Genomic DNA, 25,073 nt, shown 5'->3' with positions numbered 1-25,073 from the left:
TCCTGCTGACTTTAAAGGGAGCTTGGCCACCTACGTGGGGACCTGCACATTCAGGTGTCTTAATTTGAAGCACAGTCCTATTCTACATACAGTGACACCGCATGTTGGTTCTCTACAGTGTCAGAAGCAAAGCCACATTTTACAGCATAATGCAGTTTCTGAGCAAAAGCGTGGCCACTTCAAAGGCAGTGGAGAAGACAAGTCTCCACTCATGGCTCAGACAAATACTGTGTTTACTCAAAGGTAATTCAGACATTAAAAGGAAAAAAACGGGAGGTAACTGGCGGCTGCAGAGGTCTCAAGAATGCCCTCCTTCTGGAGCCTGGGCTGCTTTCACTGGTAGCCACGTCAGCAAAGGGCAGGAAAGGAAAACCACCGGCAGACAATTTTGGACAACGTGAAAGGTGGAGTGATCTCCTACAGGTCTGATAGCAAACAGTACTGACTGCTGCTTATCCCAAGTCAGGGTACTTTTCAACACACCTGGCAGGTTCACATCCTCCGGAACGACCTCCAGCTAAGTGAAATGGTTTAAAGACCCCCCCACAGTTAGGTGGTTGAGATTCCTGGTGTAAGATGTCTTTCCTGGATGCCTCCCCAGGAAGAAGTTTCCCTGACCACGTTAACCTGCAACAGGTCACACTGGTGGCTGGCTCACTGCTGAGGGAGCTGCAGTGAACAAAACGTCTACACCCTGACTCCAAGGGGTTCTTAAATTCCCTGTTGTTTGTCCTCTAAATAGGAGGAAAAAACCCAGCACTTACAGATGATTCTGGTTTATGCGAATGGGAGACACCCTGAGAGGAGTGACAGGGTTTTTATTTCTAAGTGTAGAAAAATACAGTTTGTTTAGGATATTTTTCTGAGGAGATTCTCCCACTGAGCAAGTACATCTCTCTCAGCTAGGAGTTCAAAGCTTTTTGGGGATTTGCAAGCACATCTTGTGCATGCTTTGTACCACCGCGCTGGGTTGTACACTGGCAGGCTACTTTCAAATTTTCCAGGCAGCGTTCTCCACCTCCGCATTTGTGAGTTTTGATCCACTGGCAGCAGCTGTATTTTCTTTAGTCACGCTCCCTGCCTATCTGGTCACTATTTTAGATTCTTTAGGAAAATGTAAACAATCTGTGGCTCCAGGTCTGCAATCAGAGCTGTGTGGGTGGCCCTCTGTGGACCCCCGCTGACCTCAGATCAAGTTGCAGGACTGGAGCTTTAGTTCAAATCTGGACAAAAACAAGAACCAAGATGGATTTCATTATTCATTATTTAGACTGTTGGTTATTTATACCGTTCATTATTATCTGATGATAAATTCAAATATAAGAGATATACATAATAAAAATTTGGATAGAAATACGACATTACTACGATATATCATACTAATGAATTTTTTAAAAAAACAAACCTAAAACCAGACAGCCTTGGAGGGTGGAGATTGAAACCAGGTGAAGGATTATACAGACAAGAGCTGATGAAGTACCTGGGTAGTGAGGCATTGAAAAAATGAAAAGCCAGCTCCATGTGATTTATTTTGGAAGTAAGAAGAGAAAGCAACCATGATCAAGGGCGGTTAAATTCATGTTGAAGTCATCCATGATGATACTTTTAACATGATCCTGATTAATTTTATTATTGTTATTATTTAAAGCAGAAGGGACGATTCTAGGTCACAAAACAATTCCTGCCTCAAGCCCAAGATGACTAGCTGGAGTAAGGCACTTTGAGAAGACTTATGGGAGAATGCACCATTCAAGCCCTCCCAGCTGACTTTTTTCTCTCTCATGAACAACAAGCTCCCTCTGTTTTCTTCTAACAACATACTGAAACACCACAAGGATGAGAAGGGAAATAGGAATTTTTGACAAAACCCATGCATGTTTGGTTTTCTCCAATGGCTTTGATGCAAACTTAGCCTGAAGATGTAGAAAGCCTTAAGTTCAAATGGAGGGAAATTAAGCTCGCTGCTATAAGTCCACCCATGACAGATTACTCCATTTCCACAATGCTTTTGTGTCTCACAAGAAGCTCTAGAAAAAAGCCCTGACTTAGCTAAGTAAACAGCCCTGCAAAACATATTCCCTATCACTGTATAAATAATGCTCAAAACAGACTAAACTGATAATGTGGTTTAGAGAAACAGTGTTGTGTTTGTTTTTAGAGTCCATGGATGCCTATATGAGTGAGCTTTTAAACTCGGCACAGAGTGGAATGAAGTCCTGCTCCTCGCACACATCACAACTACTGTTGGTGAAAACAAACAGGTGGAGGCTATTTGCAGAAAAAGAGCAAGTTAGAGCCTGTCTTGCTCCTGGTGAGAATGCCTCACTGCTACGTAAGGTATGGCGAAGCTGTGGGGTGCCGAGATGGGAAATTAGCTGTCTGAAACAACAGCATGTCTATTCAGATTTTGCATCAGAAACAGTCCTCAGAGTTTCGGGCAGTGAAGGAAGAATTCAGTCACTGCAGGAGTCAAAAATGTAAAACTTACAATTTTAGATGACAGAATGCAGCATCTGAAGACAGGTCAGGTAGAGAGGAGTGGGAAGTAGTGCTTCTCTTCTTTAAGCCCCTTTACCAGCCGTGACTCCAACCACTTTGCATGCTAACTCTAGCTGACAGAGTGTGCTCTGACCAAAGCACTGACAAGTCAGTGCTTTAATTACATGAACCATCATTAGACTTCAGAACTTACATGGAATTAATTCTAGTGACTTATGCTTCCCACAGCTATTGTTTTGGATTGCTGGTTAATTGAGAAATGGCAAGGTTTGTTTTCACTTAGTTGCAGGTTTTCTCCTCAATAGTTGTATGAGTTAGTTAGAGAGATCTTTTCATACATGTGAAGCTTTGAAGAAGATGTTGACAGACCTCATGAACAAAATGTAAAAGCAAAGATAGCACCCACCAAGAAAACTGGAACTCCTCCAATATTTTTAGAGGGAAGGAGGAGAATACATCCTTCCACTTGACTTCAACAGAATGGATATAGTTGAATGCTTTATGAATACATTAATTAGAAATATTTTCAAGTCTTTTCACTGTTAATCTATGAATTTAAAACCGCTACATCTTCCCCCCCGCCCCGGGATCCAGCATTTCAAAGGTGAAAGACCAAAAAAATCCCCTAATCTTTCCAAAATAATAACCAGTACCTCCTTCCCACCCAAAATCTTATCTTACATCTTCCAGGCAGGAAGGTTCAAATATTCTGCTTGTTCAGAAGTAAGCAGTCATTTTCACCAAACTAGACTGGAGATTCCCAGCATCTGTTCACAGTAAGCTAGCTGGCTGTGCCTGGACCTGAATATGGACACCGGGAGGTCTTCCTTGGGTAGCCCCATAGCTGCTGTTCTGAGGGGCCACTCTCCACCCAACTCCATTGCAATAGTAGTATCCTTAACACACGCGTTGAAAGAGACAGTGCGATGTTCAGAGTGTGACAACAGAGCAGAGCACCCTGCCTGTGCATGACTTGCACTGGAGATACCATGGGTTGAGCACGGCATGGGTTGCACTTGGGTTGTTCTCTGCTTTGAACGCTCACTCTAAGACCTGGGATGTCCAGACATCTGATTCCCTAGCACACATATATCCAAGATGACACTTATCTCTACCTTCACACCACTGAAAACAGTATTTCACAAACTTAGCACAATTTTTTTCATATATCTTCTCATTCGTAGGCAGAATAGCTTTGGGCAGCCTACCTTTGGTAGTTTCGCTTTCCCGGATCAGGAAGGTACCTCTGGGGTTTCCAAATGACAACAGCTGCCTCTCAGCATCTTTTCGGCCAAGTTTGCCAAAGTACCACCTTAGGGAAACATCAGAAATAGTAAGACAAATGCTACATAGGATTACTAGGTAGTATCACGGAGCTCAGACATGGAGGATTATTTGTGGAAACTATGGTTACTCAAGTATATTCAACCATTTTTGTCATACTGTGTCTGTTCTATTGTGGTGGGAAGCTAATGTCACAAACTGTGTAGTAAATGTTGTATACGTTGTGCAGTAGCACTACGCATTCAGCCTATAACCAGTAGATGTTGAGAATGCTTGTTTGGTGTCTTAGGACAAAGGCCAGACTTTGACAAACAGAGAGCAAGATTTGGCAGGGAGAAGGAATACACAAGGAAAAGGGCACAAAAATGCGTCAGTGCCGAAGAGTGGTATTTTTACAGATGTTGCTATAAACTACAGATTTGACTTACACAGTGATGTATTAGTATTCAATATTTTTGTGGCGGCACAGCTATAAAACCTCAGTAGAGGGACCAGATGCGACCACTTTACTATGCTTGTATAAGGCTTTCAGAGTTTCAGAAGTTTTTCCTTCCTGCAGCAATTTTTTTTTTTTTTTTTTTTTTGGTTTCACAATCAACCAAGTATAACCTGAAGTACAGATTACAGTAATACCTGCTCAGCTACATAAGCTCCTCCAGCCTATCTTTTATACTGGAAATAATATGGATACACACAGCACTCCATTTTTCACATAGATATGACCTCATTATGCTGCCTGCTTTATGCGTTCTAGGCATCCTACCTATTGGTAGGTATTTGTTGACACAATGTGCCCTTTTTAATAGACAGTTTGCACACTAATTGACTCCAAATATTTTTACAAGTTGGTTCAGGAAAAGCAAGGGCACCTTTCGCTTAAAGCTTGAAATTAGTCGACAATAAAGGAAGCAGACCTAAGTTCCTTTAGGTTTTCTTCCTTTGTTTTGACATTGAAAAAGCACTGCGCTTGTGCTTCTTTTGTTACTAATTACCTAATTATTTATCAGTGCAGTCAAGAACTGAAATAAAAATAATGTAAGCCATTTGAAAAATTGCTGCAATCAATCAAAACCAACTCCTCGAACCTCCTTCAAATACAGCACTAATGGGTCTCTACAATGAAAAGCAAACATACTCCTCTGCTTGGATGGAATCGACTGGAGCCACATAATTACTGGGAATGTAACCAGTTTCGCCTGTTGTCAAGGACCGGGCCTCCCACCAGTCTCCTTCCCTGCAGAAACAGAGGTGAGGAAGAGAAGTGAGAGCGAGACACAGCTGTAAAGACAACGATCTGACTTTGCTAACAGCACCCGCAACTGCGCGGTGTAAGCACCCACAGCAACTCATCTCTTTACCACTGGCGTGCTTCAGAGAGCGCTGTTTGCATCTAAACCCAAATAATATATGTATTTCTTTACACCTATTATTATTTCAGTGGTGATTAGTATTGTAGCCTTCCAAATGTAGCATAATGGCATAAACTGGCATAACAACCCAGGGCTGGATTTGGACTAGAATATTGAAAACTGTCTCCATAGCAATTATTCTAATACAGGCCCTTGAGAGAGCTTATAGAAAAACTGCCAAATTGAACACTGCTCATTTTAAACTTCTACGGGGACAATTAATCTGAAACCCAAAGGCATCAAAAAGCCATCTATCAACATGGAGTTTTAGATAGCCCTTAAGGATCACACTTCATTGTCTAGATTCCCTCTCTTGGTCACCTAGAGGACGTATCTGAAGTAGCAAAGGACTTAGCTGCATTTTCAAATACTTACAAAACCCCATTCTTCTACAACATTTAAATATGAAGAGGTCCATGCAGGACCATCTTATGGCAGTGTTCCGCAGGCCTAGCATCAATTTTTGTCGTACGTGTGTGTGTACATGTACTGCCCTTCAGACAGTGCGCGTTGCTTTAGAATGCGCAGGTTTAAGATAAGTTTATTTCTCACCTTTTTACACGATGCAATGATTTCGGATTTAGCAATTTGTATTTCACTCTCAGCACCAGATTCACCCATGTTTAACTCCTACTACTACTAATAAGCATTTTCTTTTCTATTTCTGGACTGCTTGGAAACTCTTTCTCAGTTCCCCTCTCTGTAAAACAGAGATTTGTTCACCAAAATAAAACACTATTATCAAACGTGGCCAGAGAATTCAGCCTCTTCTGTAAGCAAGCAGTTACAGAAAACACATTGTCTAAGCTATTACTGGCAGGACAGGTTGTGTCAAGGTGAGCTCTTACTTTAAATTTTCAACCCCGCTTTCTTTAACAGTTTGAAGGAGTATGAACTCTGTGGAAAACAACTAGAAAACAGCTGTGATTAGTCAAAAAGGAGACGTTTCCAATTCTGCAGTTCAAAAAAGTGAAGAACAAGTAGCTTTTCTAGAGGCTGGCAGCTGACACTATTCTAATACACTTTGTGTGCATTAGTATGTCAGGCAAATGGCCCTATCTGTTTACGTCCCTCATTTGATCAGCTGAAGTGCTAACCCTTCCCCCAGATGTTGCTGTAGAATATTTCTGAGAGATTATGCCATACTGTGGTTGATAAATTGTACCATTACATTTCTTCTCCTTACTGTACAGAGAGTCCACTAGATGGAGGTATTTTATCATATCTAGGGAGGAAAAAAGCAGTCCCATAGATGATCACAACATCAGGAACAACCCCCTCTGCTTTGACAGAGAAGCTTAAATCTCTCAAAGCACTGCCAGAAAGGAGGAGGAATGCAGACTTTTTTCACGGCTCTTAATTTTAGACACCCAGCTGAGGTAGGAGGAGGCTAGCCAGGGTGTGCGGGAGTGGCGGTGGGGATGCAGGGGATGGCCGAGTGTTTCTGAGCCCCAAAGTCAGGCTCTGCTCTGAGCCACCCCTGCAGCTACCTCTTTCCCCAAGGCTGCCCTTGGTATCATTTCTGACTTCAAATCACAGGGATACCCTCTGTATGCCATTTCAGGTATTGCTGTCCTGAACTTTTAATCCAAAGCACAAACCAAATTTCATTTGTTGAGAGCTAAAAAAAAATCCACCCCCCTCCAAAAATTCCAGACAAATTAGTTTTGTGTACGTATATGCTTTCTGGTTGCAAGCAGCACCGGCAGACTCTTAAAAAAATGGGCTTCTTTCATAACATTTCTGAGGTAAGTGAAGAGAGGAAGCATTCTCACAGAAAAGCTGCTTTCTGGAGATTCCCAGCCTGGCTGTCAGTACTCCAGGAGTGTGGTTAGGTCCGTGTTTATAAGCAGACAGAGCTGACTACGATGGGAACTGAGCTTCTATAATCCTACAAGAAAGTCAGTGGATGCTTGGTTTTTTTTCTCTTAGAAAACCTTCCTCTAGGCAGTAATTAGTGCATCAAAATGCATGTACTGCAACCGCCCACACGTGGGGGAATCTCTCTGTCCCACAGACTCCAAGTATGATTGCTCCGCGAGTCCTGGTGAGCACCCCCTGATTTCATCAACTGGCATGTGTAAGGAATTTATAATACGTGGAATTTCTTCTTGTTTCAAGTTATGGCATAGTTTGTGCGAGGCTAGGAAAGCAGCAGGCAACTGCTATCATCCAAAAATGGATGATAGGTTAAAAAAGGGTTTTTTTCCAAGTGCTAATTTAGAAGTAGAGAGGTTTTTAAACTGCTGCTCCCTCTACAAGTCGTAACTGAAGTTTCTGTGCTTTCATCTACATCAAAGCTCTTCAGCTTCACGGCTTCATGAAATATTCCACAGAATTACCTGATTTTTTTTTTTTTTTAAACTTTAATGCACATTGGGCCAACTCCAACCCTGAAGTTGTTCTATTAAAATTAACAGGAGTTGCACCAGGGATGAATTTGCCTCACTGTCACATAGTGTAAGAAAAAAAGATGAGAGCAGTATCACAAAGCCTCTAGAAAGTGACATACCTGGTTGTTAACCCATTTTTACCTCTACATGATAGCAGTACTGAACATAACACAAAGCCTTCAACTTTATATTCTTAGCCAAGAATTACAAGATGTTCAGATATAGGTCAGTAGCACAACAAGTTTTAGATGTTATTTTTAAATTGCTAAGGGATTTTTTTCTATGGGCAGTTAATAAAATTAATTTTAATTTGGTGATTTCCAGGATGGAAGCGTGGTTTTCATGCCAAATGCAACTGTACAATGGTGCATTCGCACTTAACAGAACTTCCTAGCATGTTCTGACTGTATCACCTACCTTTAAAAGGAAAAAAAAATGCTTTTAAACTTGGCACGCAAGTCTGGGTAACGTCTCTTTGGCGAATCAGTTTTTAGCTCATTTCTGTGTAGAGATACTCACAGCAGATTGCAAAAAGTATTATTACATGCCTTGCAGAGCTTCTGTGACTACTGGTAAAGTACAGAGCTGGTACTCTCAGTTCTGAATGTGAGTTTACTGTGAAATGTAAGCAGTGAATCATACAATCTAATGCTTATTTTTGAAGTAAAGCTGCATGTGGTTGAAGGTTTTTTTTTTTCCCAATAATAAAGCGCTTTGCAAAAGTGCACTAAATGCAAAGACAAGTAAGTAAGCGTAGAGTAAAACCCCTACATATCTTGAATATCCAATGTTAGATTTTACTAATAACATAAGCTGATAAATATAATTGTCAACATTATAAGTTTAAAAATATTAAAAAGCATATTTCCAAGTCTAAAACTTACGAGCTGTTAAGTATTTGAAATTTTTCTCCTTTGTGAAAACTCAAGTCATCTTCTGTTCTTGCTTCATAGTCATAAAGCGCCACAAAAAGAGTTACACCTAAGGAAGAAGACAGGGGAGTTACACTCTATCACAAAAAACAGGAGGGAAAGGAGCCTCAAGAGATGAGATAGCTAAGCCAAATGTAAGCTACTCCGGTTGCTGAGGAGCAAAATAAACTGAAGCCTCCTACTTTTTGGACAGCTATTCTAATCCCTCTGCTTTTATGCAGCCAGTAGGCACGCCACCTCCTTCACTCTGTACAGCCATCAGTGCTCTTGGTTTGGTACCCACACACAGCATAGGATCCCAAGCAGGCAAAGGCGGTTTGAAGAGAGAGTTTAGACATAGCCATGCCAAGTATTTCCTGTTAATTACTTGAAGTGGTTCAGACCACACTTTCCATTCCCTGGTAGAGGGATGAGGCAGGCAGTCAGCGAAATTGGGCATGTACGCGTAATTTCTTGCCCCCCAAAGTGAACTAGCACCTGCAGGTTAGCAAAGGTAGGGCTGAAGACCCAGCTCCACCCCTACTTCAGTTCTTTGCACTATTTCATGACATAACTCTTCCCAAAAGCAGGATGCTGAGACAGTCGTCCCTCTGCTGTAATTATGTGATTGATACTCACTAAGAGCACTGAAAGAAGGCTTTGAAACTCACCTGTTCCTCCTCTTGTACGCAGCGTCCCTGTATGAGAGGAGGAATTGACTCCACCAAACACTGTCAGTCCTTGGCCTCCTGTGGCATGGAAGTTGTTGTAGTTTGGGATTGAAGTCACACCAAAGCTAGGATAGTGCTGCGGAGTGGGATCTGTCCCATAGCGGTAGCCGGAGCTTTGAGTTAAACTGCCATCCCTCTCGTCAGTCAGTTTTGTTGCTTCTTTATCCTTACATTGCACACAGCCCATTATCTAAAATCCTAGGAGAGGAAGGAAAGGACAGGTGTTCAGACATTGATGCTCACCAGATTTCCTCCAAACCCACACATGACAAGGATCAAATTAAGTTCACTGCTCAAAAGTTAAGTACTTTGAAAAAAACCCACAGTGGTTGGAATATAAACAGTGACTCGTTGGGAAAAGCTCGCACAAAATCTTCCTGCAGTGGTTTCCCATCAAGGCCTGGGGAAGGGGGTCCTGCCTGCTCTTAGGGTAGTGGCAGCTCTCTGCCCAGCCCCGCCAGGCGATGCCTTGCATGGAGGTAGCGAGAGGATGAAACCCCTCTCGCTCACCCTTCGCCAGGAGAGCACAACTGGCAGGCAAAGGACTCAGCCAAAAAGTGCAGCTGGAGGTGTTTAAATCTGCCCCCCAAAACACAGAGCGAGGCACTCAGCTCACCGGTCATGTTTGACCTTGCCAATTACACAAGAGCCGACTTCACCTAAAGGCAATACAACCTTTTTCCATTGCTGGAGCTGTGCGTGACAGGCAGAAAAGCATATGCAATGTGCTGATAGTTAGCACAGCACCGGAAAGTAGGAGGGAGCTCGTCAGATGGCACAATGAAAACAAAAGGAAGCGCCCTTTTATGCAGTACCGAACAGAAGTGTAAAACCTGCCGGTAGTGGATGGTGGAGCAGCCACCAAAGGTATACATGAGTTAAGGAACTAGAGAAAGTCACGAAGGCATTAACAAGTCAAATGCAGAGTGTCTCTAGGTCTGGATCCCAGACAGGAGGAAACCGAGAGGGTATGACGTGGCAAGAGTTGCACTAAGTTTTTTAATTCTTGTAACCTCTTGTTTAGCACCCTCATGGGGCACTACCAGGGCCTGGGTTAACATCTCTCAATTCTAGGTGTCTACCCCTCTCTAGGTGGAGGGAGGCAGAGGGTGATCGGCCACATCTTAGAAGCAGTCCTCTGAGGTTAACCCTGTTACCTGGTATCAGTTGTCATCTGTCAGCTCTAAAATCTTATAATCCATGCGCTGGTGTTACCGAACTCTTTCCTATTGACTTGAGCTGAATCTAGACACAAAACCTGAGTTTCTGAAGCTGGGTGTGATGAATCTAAGGAATCAGATACTCGTCTGGATGCACCCTTGATCTGAACCAGTACGGTGACTCTTAGACGTAACCTGGCACACAAACAACATACTCTAAACACTGGGGCTGCAAGAGTAGTGACAACAGAAAAATCTTTGAAAAAATTAGAATTACTGGACGTACTTTGTCCAGAATATACAAATAGACAGGGAGAAAATGCATAGAACATTAAAAAAAAAAAGCATAGCAAAGACCTTTTTTTTTTTCTGTATTTCTTTTCACATTTCAGCCAATATCCATCACTTAGAGTAAATAAAAAGCCTACCCTTTTCCAAATATCTTCATTTTTCTGTAGCTGCCAGGCTGGCTATTTTGTATGCCTTACCCCAACATCAACACAGGAAATTGGTTTTGACAAACTCATGGGATTCAAAAAAAGCATATTCCTCCACTGCTAATGCTTGAAAAATTATGCAGTAGCTCCCTGCTTGCCTGTGACAGTCCACAATCTGGATACCTGTTTCCTAAATCTAACCTGCCTAATCAAAAAAAACCTTCTGTTGAAAGGTATTTTCTACAATTTGAAGATACTTCCAGTTATTCTACAAGCCTGTTCAGAAAAACAAGCACCATTTTAATGTACTTCCCTGAGCTGTATTGCCTGCAGTTAGCACAGGTCTACCATCTCTTGCTCTTAGCTTAACTTAAAGGTGCCCTTTTTGCATTTCTCTTTTTCCTTCAAGATGCCATGTTCACTCAGCAGAGTTCCCTCACCAAAACGTTTAAGTCTCTTCACACGAACAGAAACGACTCTCAACTCTGCACTTGCTGCAACGGGTGGCATGAGCTGGGATCCCTCAAGAAACTAAAGCGACAACAGGTCGAGGGAAAGGGGTTTGCAGCCTGGAGGCCACAAAAGACACTGCTGCTGCTACTGCTGTGGCAGCCATGGGCCTCCAGCCTCTGCTCGCCCTGGTAGCTGGGTCGGTGCTGGAGGTGCGGGGTACTGTGCTGGGGCTCGAGGTTGTCCATCCCAGTGTGGGACCAGCAGTGACTCCAGGTGAGCCCACAGGGACCACGACGGGTGCAGAGGTGCCCCGGCCAGCTTCATATCAGCTGTGAAAAACTGCTGGCGCAGATATCTTTGCTGCTTTTACCCGTTTCAACAGCAGGACAGTCTGGCTCTGGAGACCTTCTCTTTGGAGATGTCACTCAGAGATGAGGTCTTCCCGGCTCCTCTCAGAGCCAAGGAGCCCCACGAGCAATGCCAGGGAGTGAAGCAGGACCACAGGGAGGGCAAGGGCCCCGTGGGGCGACGGCTCATCTCACTGCTATCAGCACGGGCAGAGCCCAGGGAGGCTTCGGGTGGGAGGATGAGTCCGGGACTCATGCTGGAACATATGCTTATTCACTTCAAAACAGTTAAGTGATATGCAGGCTTTACTATTTAAAGAAGAATCTAAGCAGCCTTTTTGTTGGCTTGTAACCTTACCTCCCTGTGAAACTCTATCGCCTCCTCCCTTTCCCCTCCCAGCTCTGTTTCTCCTCTTATTTTTTCCCATGTGTTTTCACAGGAAAAAGTAGAAAAGAAAATGAAAGAATGAAAGAAAAAAAGCAATGGGAAACATGAAATCTGGGAGAGCGGTGGGGTAAAGGGGTTTTCTTGTTGCTCATTTGCAAACTTCCAGCTGAGCGGGGGGAAAAAATCTCCACTGAAGTCTGGGAGGATTTCACATATCAAGTTACAAGTGCTGACAAGACAGCCCCTACACACTTCATTTACACATCGATGAGGAAAAAGTTAAAACTACAAATCAGCTGCAAAAATAAAATCATTGAAAATATTAATTCTGAAAAAACTGAATAAACCAGGAGATGGTATACATATGTCCTGGCAGTTTCAGAAAAATAATGGTTTGGGGTTTTCTTTTTACTAGGAATGATATGGATAGAAAACCAGCGAATTATCAGTTTCTTGATTTTTGTTTGGTTTTTGCTCCCTTTATCTCTTTGCTGGCAGTGGCAGCGCACAGGGAAGGAGAATTTGATGCAAAGTGAATGACTGACAAAAAGGGCTTTTTCTTTCACTTGCCCTCTCCCACATTGTCACAGCGTCTAGACAATCCGAGTATAAAGACTGCTTGATTGTAGTCTCTTGTAAAATGTGACAGAGGGTGTAACATGCACGCATCTTTTCAAGCCAAGTCCCTGAAAGTTGTCTGCTCCTGGCTCAAAGAAACCAGCATCATGGGGAGTTGGCTAAATGTGAGAGAATACGTGTATGCATGTACATGCTTAAAGTGATTTCAGCTAACTCAGGGGTTTCATAGACAATAAATATAACCTCCATTCAGCATTGGTCTTTGTGTCAATGAATGGATTCCAAAAACTAATCTCCTTCAGTATCACAGAGCAGGCTTTTAATATCTGAAAGTCTCATCTCCCTGCATGTCAGCATTTGGAGCTGTGGAAGGCTGGAGTTATTCAGCCAGCTCTGAGATCACCAAACAAAATCTGGAGCTGTTTTACACTAAATTCTCTAGAGACGAGCACACAACATTGTTCATCCAACATGCTGCGCAACTTACGGTAAAGGAACAAGATTTTATTCCATTTCCATTAGGAAAGGCAGCATTTCTCAGATGTGTGAGTTATGGGTCACGCAGCATTATCATAATTTGACACTAGTATTGCTAAAAGGTATGTAACTAGCCTAATTAACACGAAGTTTTCTAATGCGAGCAAGTTGAATTTGTTTATTTTAAAGTTGTGTTTTTATGGGCAATATAAAACATGTGTTTTCATGAAAACATAAAACATTTACATGGTTTTTGAGACTTCCTTAGAGACAAATGAAAATAACCATTATGTTATTTGTCTCCTTTCTTGTCCTTGTTGTATTTCTTGGACTCCAACACTTATGTTGCAAGCAATCCAACATCAGCCTAACCAGAATAGCAGTTTCCTCCCACATGGTGGAAACATTATTCGACAAAGATATAAAATTAATTATATCATTATTAATTATTCATATAATCATAGCACCTTAATTACTTTCAGTTAGGAAACAGGTGAAGGCTAAGGAGATGTTATTAACACACTTATTATTATCGTAAATCACCCTCCTTCAGTTTTTCTAGTGGGTTGTTGGTTCTTGATACAAAATGGAAGCCGAGATAGAAATACCCGCCAAAGCCAGACATCCACTTCATTAACAGAAACAAAAGCAGTTCTCTGTTAGTTAATCGAAGCCTAGTAAAAGTCCAGAAGTACCAGGAAAAGCCCATTTTTCATACTTCTATTTTAAAAGGAAAAGCTCCAACATGTATTTGAAAAGCAAAAAGTATTGATAAGCCTTTGCTTAGTCCAGCTTCTGCAGTTTTAAACCATCAGGAAAAGATGGATGGGAGGAAGCCTGGTGTAAATTCACTCTTTCAGCGCATCAGAAGTTTTTCCATAACATTTTGCAACTTGCGGCTGAAACTCTGAATTACAGTATCTCTTCAGAACCCGCTTTTTTGAGTGTCGTGGAAGAAAGTGGATCCTTAAAAAGTTTGAGGGAGGGGTACAGGGAGATGCAGGGAGACGCCCATCTATTCTGCACCCTCCTATCCATGCCATGGCCTCTGTCCTCCAACCCCTTGCCTGGGAAAGGAGACCACCATGGGAGAGGGCTCCAACCTGCCGAAGAGACAGGGAGCGGGTTCAGACTCAGCAGGCTGCTTTCTCCTTCCTCTCCATGGTTTTCTTTGGAATGAAATTTGACGGTATATTTTAGGAGAACTTCCTTCAGCGAAAGACATGAAAAGGAAAGGCTGGATGACTGGTAACTCTCAACTGCCTTTTTCTGACCAGATCTACAAATCTTGTCTCAAAAGCACCAGCAGGAAAGCTGAGTTAAGAAACAGTTATGTTAAAAGGGGATCAGAAGAACAAAATCCTTGGCTTTTATTCAGTCTCTGTGGTGAACATGCTTGCTAATCAAACCAAGGGTTGCATCCAGCATGGCTGTGAAAAATATATTCTTTAAGGGATATCTTCTTAGTGTTTTATGTTTTGCTGAAAGCACCACAGAAGTATCAGTCTGTGACATCAAATAAGTCAAGTTTCATGAGCTACAGTAGGATTTAAAATTCAAAATGCCACATTCTGAGTTACCGTGAAGATGCAAGAAGGACAGAAAAGGCTTTCCAACAATAAGAACTACAAAAATTTTTAAAAGAGACTTCAGTTTTCCATGGAATGCCTCCTGCAGGCTGGAAAGAGGGAATAATCAACACAAAAATTTACCGTGAATTTGAAACATCTTACTTTCCATGCCACCATTACTAGCTCCCTAGAGGGAAACTGATGGAGTTTGAAACACAAGCCTGAGACACATTAAAACCCCCAATTTTCAGAAAAGTCTTGCTCACTCACTTTGAGTATTACAAGTTGTTAGGAAGGCACTCCAAGTTGGGCAACAAACAGGCACGTAACATTAGTCCTATGTAGGTCAGTAATTCTGGTGCCGCCTGCTTGCTGACCTCGCTTTGACTTACATCTATGCTGATGGGAGCATTTTGGATTTCCAGAATTCATTCTGTGTCAGTTTCAAGCCAACCCAAATTAAACAGATGGAATAAAATAGCAACACTTGTTGCATTATTTTTGTTTATATCTATCAACTCTGGGACCTTTTAGAGGACTGCCTTCATTCCAGCTTGACCAGTGATTGACAATTTTTAGGAACTGTAAACCAGGTCAGAAAAATACAAAAAATAGTTCAAAATAGTTAAAGCTGTTGGGTGTTATTTGTTACTTCTCAGGCTTGTGGGTTGCAGTTTACTATATATACATATAATTTTTATACTAATGGCCCAATCTAGAAAGAATAGAATTTTACTGCAATGTGATAGATCTGGTTCATGCTTAAAAGAGGCTGGACACTGAGGCTTTGTGTAGAATGCCTGCAAACCTACATGGGCACCACACCTGCCATATTGCATTAAAAAATGTGAATCAGAGAAGATGCAGTACTACTGCTGGATGTCCTGTGACTATTAAAGATACGCAAAAAATCTCATATACACAATGTGGTATTCCTGAACAAAAGGCAAGAAACACCAGAGCAAAACTTCAAGTCAAGGATCAGGATGTATCAGGATCAATGACTGCATTGAAACAGCGTTTTCATAAGAAAAACAGCACTGCAAAATGCCCGGGCTGCATTAATTTGGTTTTTGAAGAGAGTCCTTTAACGCTTCACTCCCAGACTCTGCTTTAGTGGGTTGAGCAGAAAAATCTCAGCAGTTTAATTGCTTGTTTGTCTGCAGCAGTCAAAAGTCAGGCCAATGCCCAGTGTCAATGGACATCCATGGCCGGAGGAGTAGGAAGAGCAGTCTTACATGAAATCCTGCTGCCATACTGCTCTGGCTCAAAGCAAATGCCTTTGACAGTGCTGGAGCGCTCTTGCTATTGTTTCTTGTCAGCATAAAGTTGCTTTGGAAGTCTTCTACAATGGTGTCAGAAGAGATTCAGGGAAATGAGCAGCTCCTGCTGCCATGAGAAGAGCAGCGCCTGCAAGGAGCTTTGAACTGCCATGTTCTGCCCTGCTGTTCCTCCCCGTTCACTGAGTGACTGGGGACGCGGCCCTGGAAACGACAGCTTCCTGACACTACAGACAATGTTTAAGTCGTAACACATGTCTGCAAAGTACAGCACTGTCCTTGCCTTCCCTCTTTTTCCCCTTTGGGACCTGAACTAAGAGTCAGTTATGAAAGATGAAGATTTGGGCTTCTTCTTGCCCGTTTTTCAGCCAGCCTCGGAGGCCAGGACCAGTGAAGGGAAGGTGTGTGTTGAAGGGTTTCATTGAACTACGACCAAACCCTTGATTTCTGCCAGAGGTTGTGAGCACAGCTGTCCATGGGGCAGGGCAGGTGGCCACTGAACACCAGGAAGAAAGAGCAATGAATGTCTTGACAAACAGATCCATCCTCCCGCTGGTGGGGTACGGTCCCTCTCCAGCAAGAGATTTATTACAATCTAAACAATCTATTTATTATCTATATATCTATGCAATCTATTTATTACAAGCTAGAGAGGAAAAAGGAAGTCAGTGTTCCAGCCAGGCAGGAGAGACAATAACCATGTCCACGTGTGGTGCTTGTTTGAGGGACAGTTGTGGTGGTGGGACTGGCCGGTAGCTGGCTGGTGGGGAGGTGACCTGGCAAGGCCACAAGAAGATGCATTAGCACAATGCGGCTGTTCAAGCAGCTGTAATCAAAAGCTCCCCAATGCAACCGATGCAAGAAGAGGAGACAAACTCTCCAAACTGCCCACAAAAGGACACGTTGCCACCCTTTCGGTTTTCTGCAGCTTCTTTGCCAGCCGAATCTGTGAATGTCGTGGCCTCATCTTTTTCAAAAAACAGTGAATTCTTTTCCACTCTCTGTGATACATCCCTTTCAGCAAAACCAAACCAGAACAAAACATAAGAAGCGATTAAAGCAGAGTCTCACCCTGCAATCTCTTAAAGTAACAGTAACTGAGTTACGCCTTGAACTGTCTCAGGGCTTTTATTACTTAAAAAAAAAAAGATGCCCTAGAAAAACGCAGCACAGGAAGATCAGGTCTGAGGAGAAGTTCTTCTGTGTTTTTTTCTTTTCTCACCAATATCTAAACTTCACTTGTAAGCTAAAAGAAAGAAGCTTATCTATAGCTAACTTGAGAAGGAAGACATGCAGGTTTTATATTCATAAACCAAAGAGCAAGTCAGACTCCAAACTGCACTTAGGATTTCTTTCTTTTTTTTTGTGCTTAAAATGAGTTAAAGGAAGCTTTGAAATTAACAGCTAAAGGCAGCAGCTACACACAGTAAACACACTGCTTACTCTACGGTTAAATCCCCCACAAGATGGGTCTATCCTTGGTTCTGAGTAACACACGAGAACACCATGTAAATTCAATAGCGTGATTTCAAACTACGCTCCTCCTTCATCAGGCTGCTTGTGGTAGCTCTATTCACTAGCAGAGAGAAGTGGGTGGATGGTCTGCATAAGCATTTTGAGCTAATGCGCCTAAATTCTGAAGTGCTTTTTAAGTATACAACTTAGAAAACCTGTATCAAGAGAACAACTGCTGCAAATGCCAGAATCATTTTACCTTGGAAAGAGAAGAAGTGAAACAGTGTCTCCACTGATTTCCTCTTTCTTTTCCCCCATTAAGAGAACAGAAAGATGAATGCAGGTTGATTCACACTGTTCTGATTTTTTTTCTTTCAATTCTTATTTTTAGAATCTACCCGAGATTAATGGGTGTTCATCTGATCCGCAGTATGGAAGCAGCACGGAGCAGAATGCAGAGTGAATCGGGATGGGCAGGGAAGGAAGGGGGGAAAGGGAAAGGGAGCGGTGTAGAAGTTCTGCCTGTTTGCTTCTTTGGAATATGTAAGAGGCATAGAGAAAGATTTTCTCTCAAAAATACCCACTGCTCCCTCTCCACCCCGCTTTGCCTATGCACAAATGAAAACTAACCTCTTCTCCGCCTTGTCCGATTTCTATTTTGTGACTGAAGAACTTGGAGGATGTGACAGCAAGGAAATGGGAGCAAGCTGAGTCTCAAATCAGGAGATGATTTACTTTGAGACCATTCCAGACGTCATTCCCTCCCGAAGGGGCTCTTGTTTCACCTAGGTTCCTACTGCTAATATTTTAGAAGTGTTATTTAAATTGCTCATTTGTCCAGTTACATTGGGGAAAAAAATAGTCTCCTTCCTAAACAGGAGCAAAATCTGCCTGTGGCCAGCTCACAAAGAAATCCCCAGTCTTCACACCATCACTGCAGCTGGCTTCAGCTACACCAGCAAAGATGCTTACAGGTAGAGACCCCAGACAAGGTGGCAACCACATGGTGACAAAGGCCAGTGAGCAACCAGCGTGCTGAAGGTACTGACTACATCAGTAACAGGAAGACACGAAAACCCTGCCTACGCTTACACGGTGCTACTAGTGAGACCTGTTTTCTCAAACCCAGCCGTTGCTACTGTGGTTTCAGTGTATGACGGCTTACTTCTGCATGACAGCTTAGGTAAGCGTACTGGGTCTGGATGGGGTTAAGTTTCTTCACAGCAGCCCGAACCCTGTTGTGCTTTAGATTTGTGACCAAAGCAGTGTTGATTACACGCTCATGCTTTAGCTATTGCTGAGCAGTGCTTGCACAGCATCAAGGCCTTCTTTGTTCCTCACTCTGCCCCCGCAGCGAGTAGGCTGGGGGTGGGCAAGAGGCTGGGAGGGGACACAGCTGGGACAGCTGACCCCAACTGATCAAAGGGATATTCCACACCATATGATGTCGTGCTCAGCAATAAAAGCTGAGTGTGTTACTCAGACTCGGATTGTTCGGAGACTGGCTGAGCATTGGTCTGCTGGTGGGAGGTGGTGAGTGAGTGCCCTTGCATCACGTGTTTTCTTTTTATTTCCTTCGCTTTAAACTGTTTTTATCTCAACCCACGAGTTCTCTTGCTTTTGCCCTTCTGATTCTCTCCCCCTTCCTGCTGGAGGGCAGTGAGCGAGTGACTGGGTGGGGGGCTTAGCTGCTGGCCGGGGTCAACCCACCATAGTGAGTGATATATGCGATGTTCTTGGTCCGGAAAATAACTTCAGAGGCACACAGGTTAAGCCATGTTAACCAGACAGGCAAGAATTGAGATACTGCCTGGAGATGAATTTGTCAGGATCACAAAGATGACACATTACCATCTAGTCCATTTTTAGCAGAGATTTTGAAATCTGGAAAACAAGAGAGTGGGAGGCTGAGATGGTAGTGAAAAACGCCCTGGACCACCCTGGACCTGGAAGGAGACAGGTCTTAACTTGCATTCTCTCTTACAGAAGAGTGGCAGCATTGGTGCACACAGTCCTCTGCTGTCCAACCACAAGGCCACTAAGACCAACTTAGATTCTCAACTCTGTTTTGCCAAGCACCCTACAAACTGCAGCTCCCCATATTCTACAATCCTGTGCCACTGCAGGCTGCATCTGTGCCACCAGGGACGTCTTCTAGGAAGTCCATGGTCCGTCTCTCCTTCCTTTTAACCACACACAGTCCTTGGTGCCAAAAAGCTGGGAAATGCCCCTAGAAACAGAGATAACCTACACAAACCCGGATGGGGCAATCGGCAGAGCAGGACATGACTAACAGGAGGGGAATCGAGGCAGAATCCTCAAGAATGGGAAGAAAAAGAGAAGCTACTGTCCCCTTCCCTGGCTTCTGCTGAGGACCAGTGACCCACAGCAAAGTCCCTCTGCCTCCGAAGGTGGATCAATACTGCTCAGCTCAGAGTGGACCCTGCAGTATCACAAAGCCCAACGAGGTTGCCTACATCCCACTGCTATGTCAGGCAACTCTAGGAGGTAGTACCAAAACTGATACACATGGACCTATACCCCAAAAGGCCTGCTCCTCTCTGTCTCTCTCCGTTTTTCTTTCCCTCTCCCTCTCCCTCTTGAAAAGATACCAGCATTCAAGATACCAGCAGCAGCAACAGAGGAACACAAAACAACAATGCTGGACAGATGCCTTCTCTCCTCGATGTATTGTCCTCTTTGTCTTTGCATCCATATATATGGTTGTAGGACTGATGAGTTTTCATTTTTGGTGATTAATTCCACAGCCTGCCCTGTCTTTTAGGTGGTTGCACTGCTTGAAGCAGAACATCACAGCCCAGAGGAGAATGAGACAACAAGAAATAAGGGAGAACATCACATGTGCTTTAAAAGACGGGAGTTGGAGTTTAAAAAAGGGGTGACAGTGGGGAAAATCATGAGGGAAGGTCCCTTCTATTAGCCAGAGATGATGGAGCTTAAAAAGGGATCAGATGACAGCTAAGGGCCATGAAAAATAGATTCTGCTGGGTTAGTGAGCATTTTCCAAAGGAAGCCAGCAAACAGCTAGAGGGCCCTTCCACATTGATCAAAACACCAAAGTATCACTAAGCGTATGGTAGATCTATTTTTAAACTTTATGTCCATATCTGAGGGCAAGTAGAAGAGAGAATTTGATTTCATCATGAACCTGAGGTCATTAGGGAATGATCTGCAAGGGATGCTCATGTGTGGTGACTCTAAGCTACAGGTCCAGAACCTGGTCCTTTAGCTTAAAGCTACTGCAATCTCCTCAGTGCAGCTATAGGAGGTCCCACTTTAATCCTTCATGGCCTAAGCAGAAAGTCACAGTGAAATAATGGACTAAATGGAAGCTGTGGATATTCAAGTTAGGTGTCAGGGAAGAAAATCCTTTCTATTGGCAAGGACAGCAAGACAACCTGGAACAGATTGCCTATGGCGATGTGAAGGCCAGACAAGTATCTGCTAGGCATGGCACTGCCTCTGGTCAGGAGGATGGGTGAGTCTCTTTCAGTTCAATTTTCTATTACTCAATGAGTGACAAAACCAGCAGATGCAAACACTTTTTAATAGCACCTCCCCTCAAGCCAGAGGAAGTATGATTTCTTTATTTCTCTCGCTCCCTCTTTCATTCTTTCTCAAGGTTCATATGCTTAGGAGAAGAAACTGTACTTTAAATCTGGCCTGTGAATGAAGGCACATTTGCAGAGCTCTAAAAACACACCTGAAGATCCTGTCAGTCACACAGAATAGAGTGTGGATGTTTGCCCAAGTGGACATCTGCTCAACCTAGCACGCAGGATTATCCCTTGACCTGTGATCCAGGGAGCACTGGGGTCCATAAATCAGCAGGTGGTCCACAAGCTCATAGCACATGCATGACCAAGCAAATACACATGCAGTGGACACCGTGCCAGCATTTTGCTGGTGGTGCTTGAGGTCCCCCTCACACTGCCTGCACGCCCTCCCTGGTTTGACTCGTTCTCTGTGCATGAGCAGTTGAAAAGCACTGACCCAAAGTGCCCCTGAGGATGGTTCCAACCATCCTCATCAGCAGGATGAAAAGAGCAGTGTGTGAGGAAGAGGCAGACAACAGAAGTTTCTCTGTTTCTTTGTATTTAAGACACAAAAGGGAAGTGCGGGACTGGATGATAATCTGGGGAAGACAGGCAGGGTTTCACTGGAGGTGACTGTTTTGTAATACACCTCGTGGACTACACAGCTGTTGACAATTCAGAAGATCCGGATATCCAGGAAACTGGATTTCCTCCCTGTTTCCTAGCACAGAAAGACAAAAAACTGAAGACTGCCAAAGTTAACGACTAGGTGAACAGCACAGGGGACAGATGTCAGATTTGTGGATCGTATTGTAAAGAGAAAGTGACCTCTCGATAGGGAACGAATGCACACTACTCTGTAAGACAGGCTGGCTAGGCGAGTCTGATTAAATAAGCAACTGAAAGCTCATTCAACACAAAAACATGACACCAAGCACAACATTAACCAAAGCAAAGGTTTTGATGACCTTTTTCAGCTGCCTATATGCTAATTACAAGTGTCTGAAAAACTGGATAAACCCTCTGCCTGCAGAGCAGCAACGCAAAATAATACTCCTGAAAACTAATAGCTAGATTTAGATTATTAGAATATTAAAAGAAATAGTTGTAACCAATTAAAGAAGTCCGAATGGAAGAGGGAAATTGACAGGCCCTATATGTCACAAATAATGTCTGTCCCAGTGACTGACAACTTGGAAGTAAGTAATCTTGGATATTTACGAATCAAGATACACCCAAGGTGGGCTGTTATTTGGTATCTATCTGTTACAGCATTGGAATCACTGTAGAGCACAGGATGACGGGCTTCTTCAACACCTATATACAACAAGTACAAAAAAACCCTTGTGTTATCTCAGGGCCATCCAATCCGAGCAATTTATGCCGGAGACCTTATGTCACTAGCATTAAAACATGACTGCACTTTCCAAAATGCTACAAGTGACAAGTCACTGACTCCTAATTTAAAGGAAAGATCAGCCTTCCTAACCCTGTGCACTAAAGCTCTTGCCAATTAGCTACACGAGTCACATACAGTATAGGCCCTGCAGCATCAAAGGGAATGGAGAATTCAGGAGCAGTTCACAGCACGATGACCACAACGTGAGGAACCTGTGGGACGAAGCTAAACTCCACCGCGCACAGCTCAACCCCACAGCGGTCAGCCTGCCACGCCAGGCGCAGCAGGACCTGTTGACTTGCTCCCTGCCCAGCCAGGGACAGCAGCAGGCAGGAGCTGCGGTACCGGCACAAGCACAACTTACCGCTGATCGTATGATGTAGCTACACCTGAACTGCCTGAGGGTCATACGCAGTTTAGCAAAGGAGCCAGACAATCCCTGCCCTAGCCTTTGTCGCAGTAGGGAGGAAATGATCACAAACCAGAAGGTTACTGGTTGTTTAGACTGACAAGGACCGACACTTTCTGTGCAAGTAACTAACGTAGTCTGCGATCAAATCCAGATTAGTAAAATTTTATGCAATATATGAACATACGCTCTTCATATATACATAAATTAAAATCGCAGTGCATGCTTTCTGAGAGGCAATTTCACAAAACTACAGTAAATGGGAGTCAAATCAGGCTGAAGACAGAACGTACAGAAAGTTGCTGACATCTGCGAACAGTTTAAGACATTTCCTAAATGCCTACAGTGTTACAACCATGAAAAGAAGACTGGGCTAGACAAAAATAACACACAACGAAAAAACCCAACAGCTGGGTTTGCCAGGGAAGTGAAAAACAGATAAAATGTTATATACGAAACCAACACATCAAGGGGGAAAGGGGAAAAGATAATAACGAGTAAAAAAGCTAAAATAAAGATTATATAGAGGAAGCAAGAAGATATTAGGAAAAATTAAGGCAGATAGAATCAGATATATAATTTTTTATTTTTCTAAGCAGATTATAAAAGACAATAAAAGTGGTAGAATCGTTCATAACAATATGACAGTGGCAGAAGTTATTCAATAAATATTTCTGATTAGCACACAGGTAAAAGGCCGGACGATCTGTTTATGATGATGATGAAATAACTTCCCACCACAGCAGCCCCTGGAGAGGGGACATTAAGCAGCAGACACACAATTCTAGGTATTTCAGGTTAGTTGCTAGAAATAAACTTGTCTCAGAAGGTTTTAGAGAGATAGCCTTGGAGCTGCTACTGCTGCATCTAAACCAGTTCTGGGCCGGACCAGGGGCAGGAGGAAGGTTCATGTTGGGCCACTGTTTAAGAAGGGTAAAAAGTAATTACAGGCCAGTTGGCTGAGTCTCCAGTATTTTGCATAGAATAGAACAACTAACATAGGACTCAATTAATAAAATCTTAAAAAAAAGCTCTATAATTAAAGTCAATCAACTTGACTTTAAGGAAAACAGATCCTGTCAAACTAATCTGATGTCATTTCTTGCAAAAATTACAAGTTCACTTGACAAAGGCAGCGTTGTTGACAGTATTACAAGTCTAAGTCATTTGACTTGTTCTGTAGAACATCTTTATGAAGAAACTGAATGCTTTGAAGCTTGTATGGAGTGTCTCCATCTGTACATGGAAAGCAGGACTCCATAGGTGGAGAGCACTTACGAGGTGAGGCAAAAATCTTAAAGGTATTTTGTATCAAAGTCACTTCTGAGTCCATAATCATATTAAATGTATTGATAAATGAGGAAGCCAAAGTGTAACTCTAAATGGGAAACTATTTATTAGCAAACAGATGGGTTCTTATTGGGTTCCCACAGGTATTGGTGATCATCCCTTTACTATTTAATAGCCTTACCAGTGACCTAGATTAAAGTTAAGTCATTACGGTTAGATATGAGACGGGGGACAGCAAAAACCAAACAACGAAAGGACAAGCCTGACACACAGCAACTGGGGTCTGTAGAAAGATGGGAGAAACCAGTTTAGGTGTTAATATGGCCAAGTGCAGAATCGCCTTATTAGAATAAAGAATACAGGCTGTACTTACAGGATGAGAGGGAGAGAGAGGACTCTATCCTCCGAAGCAGAGACTGAATATGAGACCGGGGGTCCTGGGCGGCAATCAGCTCGACATGAATTCCCCGCACAAGGCTGTGGCCAAAAGGGCTAATGTGAGCCTCAGCTGTACAAACAAATGAAAATCAAAAGATGAGTAGGTAGGTTACAGAGACGCTGTATTTGGCTCTCGTTTCTCTGCTCCGTGAATAATGTATCAGGTTCTGCTGCTCCATTTTTCAAATAAAGTGTTGGAAAAATTGGAAGAGTGTTCAGGGGAGAGAGATTAAAGAACTGAAAACACTGGGTAGCAGAAGGCTTTGTTATAAACAAAAATCTTACAAAAATCTTTCTTATTTTGTTCACAGTATAGGAGTATTCATACTGGGAATAAATCTGATAACAGCAGGCTCTAATCTAGCAGGGGTGGAAAATGCATTGGAACTGGAAACTAATCCAATCCAGACTGTGAACAGGCAATTTTGTTTTGCTTTTTCAGCAATGATCTGTTATGGGCAATTAACTAGCAATTAACCCTTTACACCACAGGTTGTGATGCACTGTCCATCTCTGCAAAGTTGTGAAAATAACTGTGCTTGATTTAAAAAGGATGCACACCCATGCAGCTTGGGTTATTAGGCATGAAGCAGGAGCTCCTGCAGG

The 25,073-nt window shown here is 43.0% G+C and overlaps 1 protein-coding gene across 1 annotated transcript in view; it reads right to left on the bottom strand.

The window, feature by feature from the left end:
* The window catches only part of FYN (FYN proto-oncogene, Src family tyrosine kinase), a 44,282-nt gene extending 19,745 nt beyond the window's left edge, over positions 1 to 24,537 (bottom strand). Inside the window, exons 1-5 of the mRNA XM_009586971.1 lie at positions 24,403 to 24,537; positions 9,168 to 9,425; positions 8,470 to 8,566; positions 4,919 to 5,017; positions 3,708 to 3,811 (exon numbers count right to left, since the gene is read on the bottom strand). Coding sequence (XP_009585266.1) covers positions 3,708 to 3,811; positions 4,919 to 5,017; positions 8,470 to 8,566; positions 9,168 to 9,414 — 547 coding nt within the window. The 5' untranslated portion in view covers positions 9,415 to 9,425; positions 24,403 to 24,537. The remainder of the gene's footprint in view (positions 1 to 3,707; positions 3,812 to 4,918; positions 5,018 to 8,469; positions 8,567 to 9,167; positions 9,426 to 24,402) is intronic.
* Between the last annotated feature and the right edge of the window lie 536 nt (positions 24,538 to 25,073).

Source organism: Fulmarus glacialis, unplaced genomic scaffold (genome assembly GCF_000690835.1).
Source record: "Fulmarus glacialis isolate BGI_N327 unplaced genomic scaffold, ASM69083v1 scaffold12731, whole genome shotgun sequence".
Classification (NCBI taxonomy): domain Eukaryota; kingdom Metazoa; phylum Chordata; class Aves; order Procellariiformes; family Procellariidae; genus Fulmarus; species Fulmarus glacialis.
This window is presented reverse-complemented; position numbering and strand designations above follow the sequence as displayed.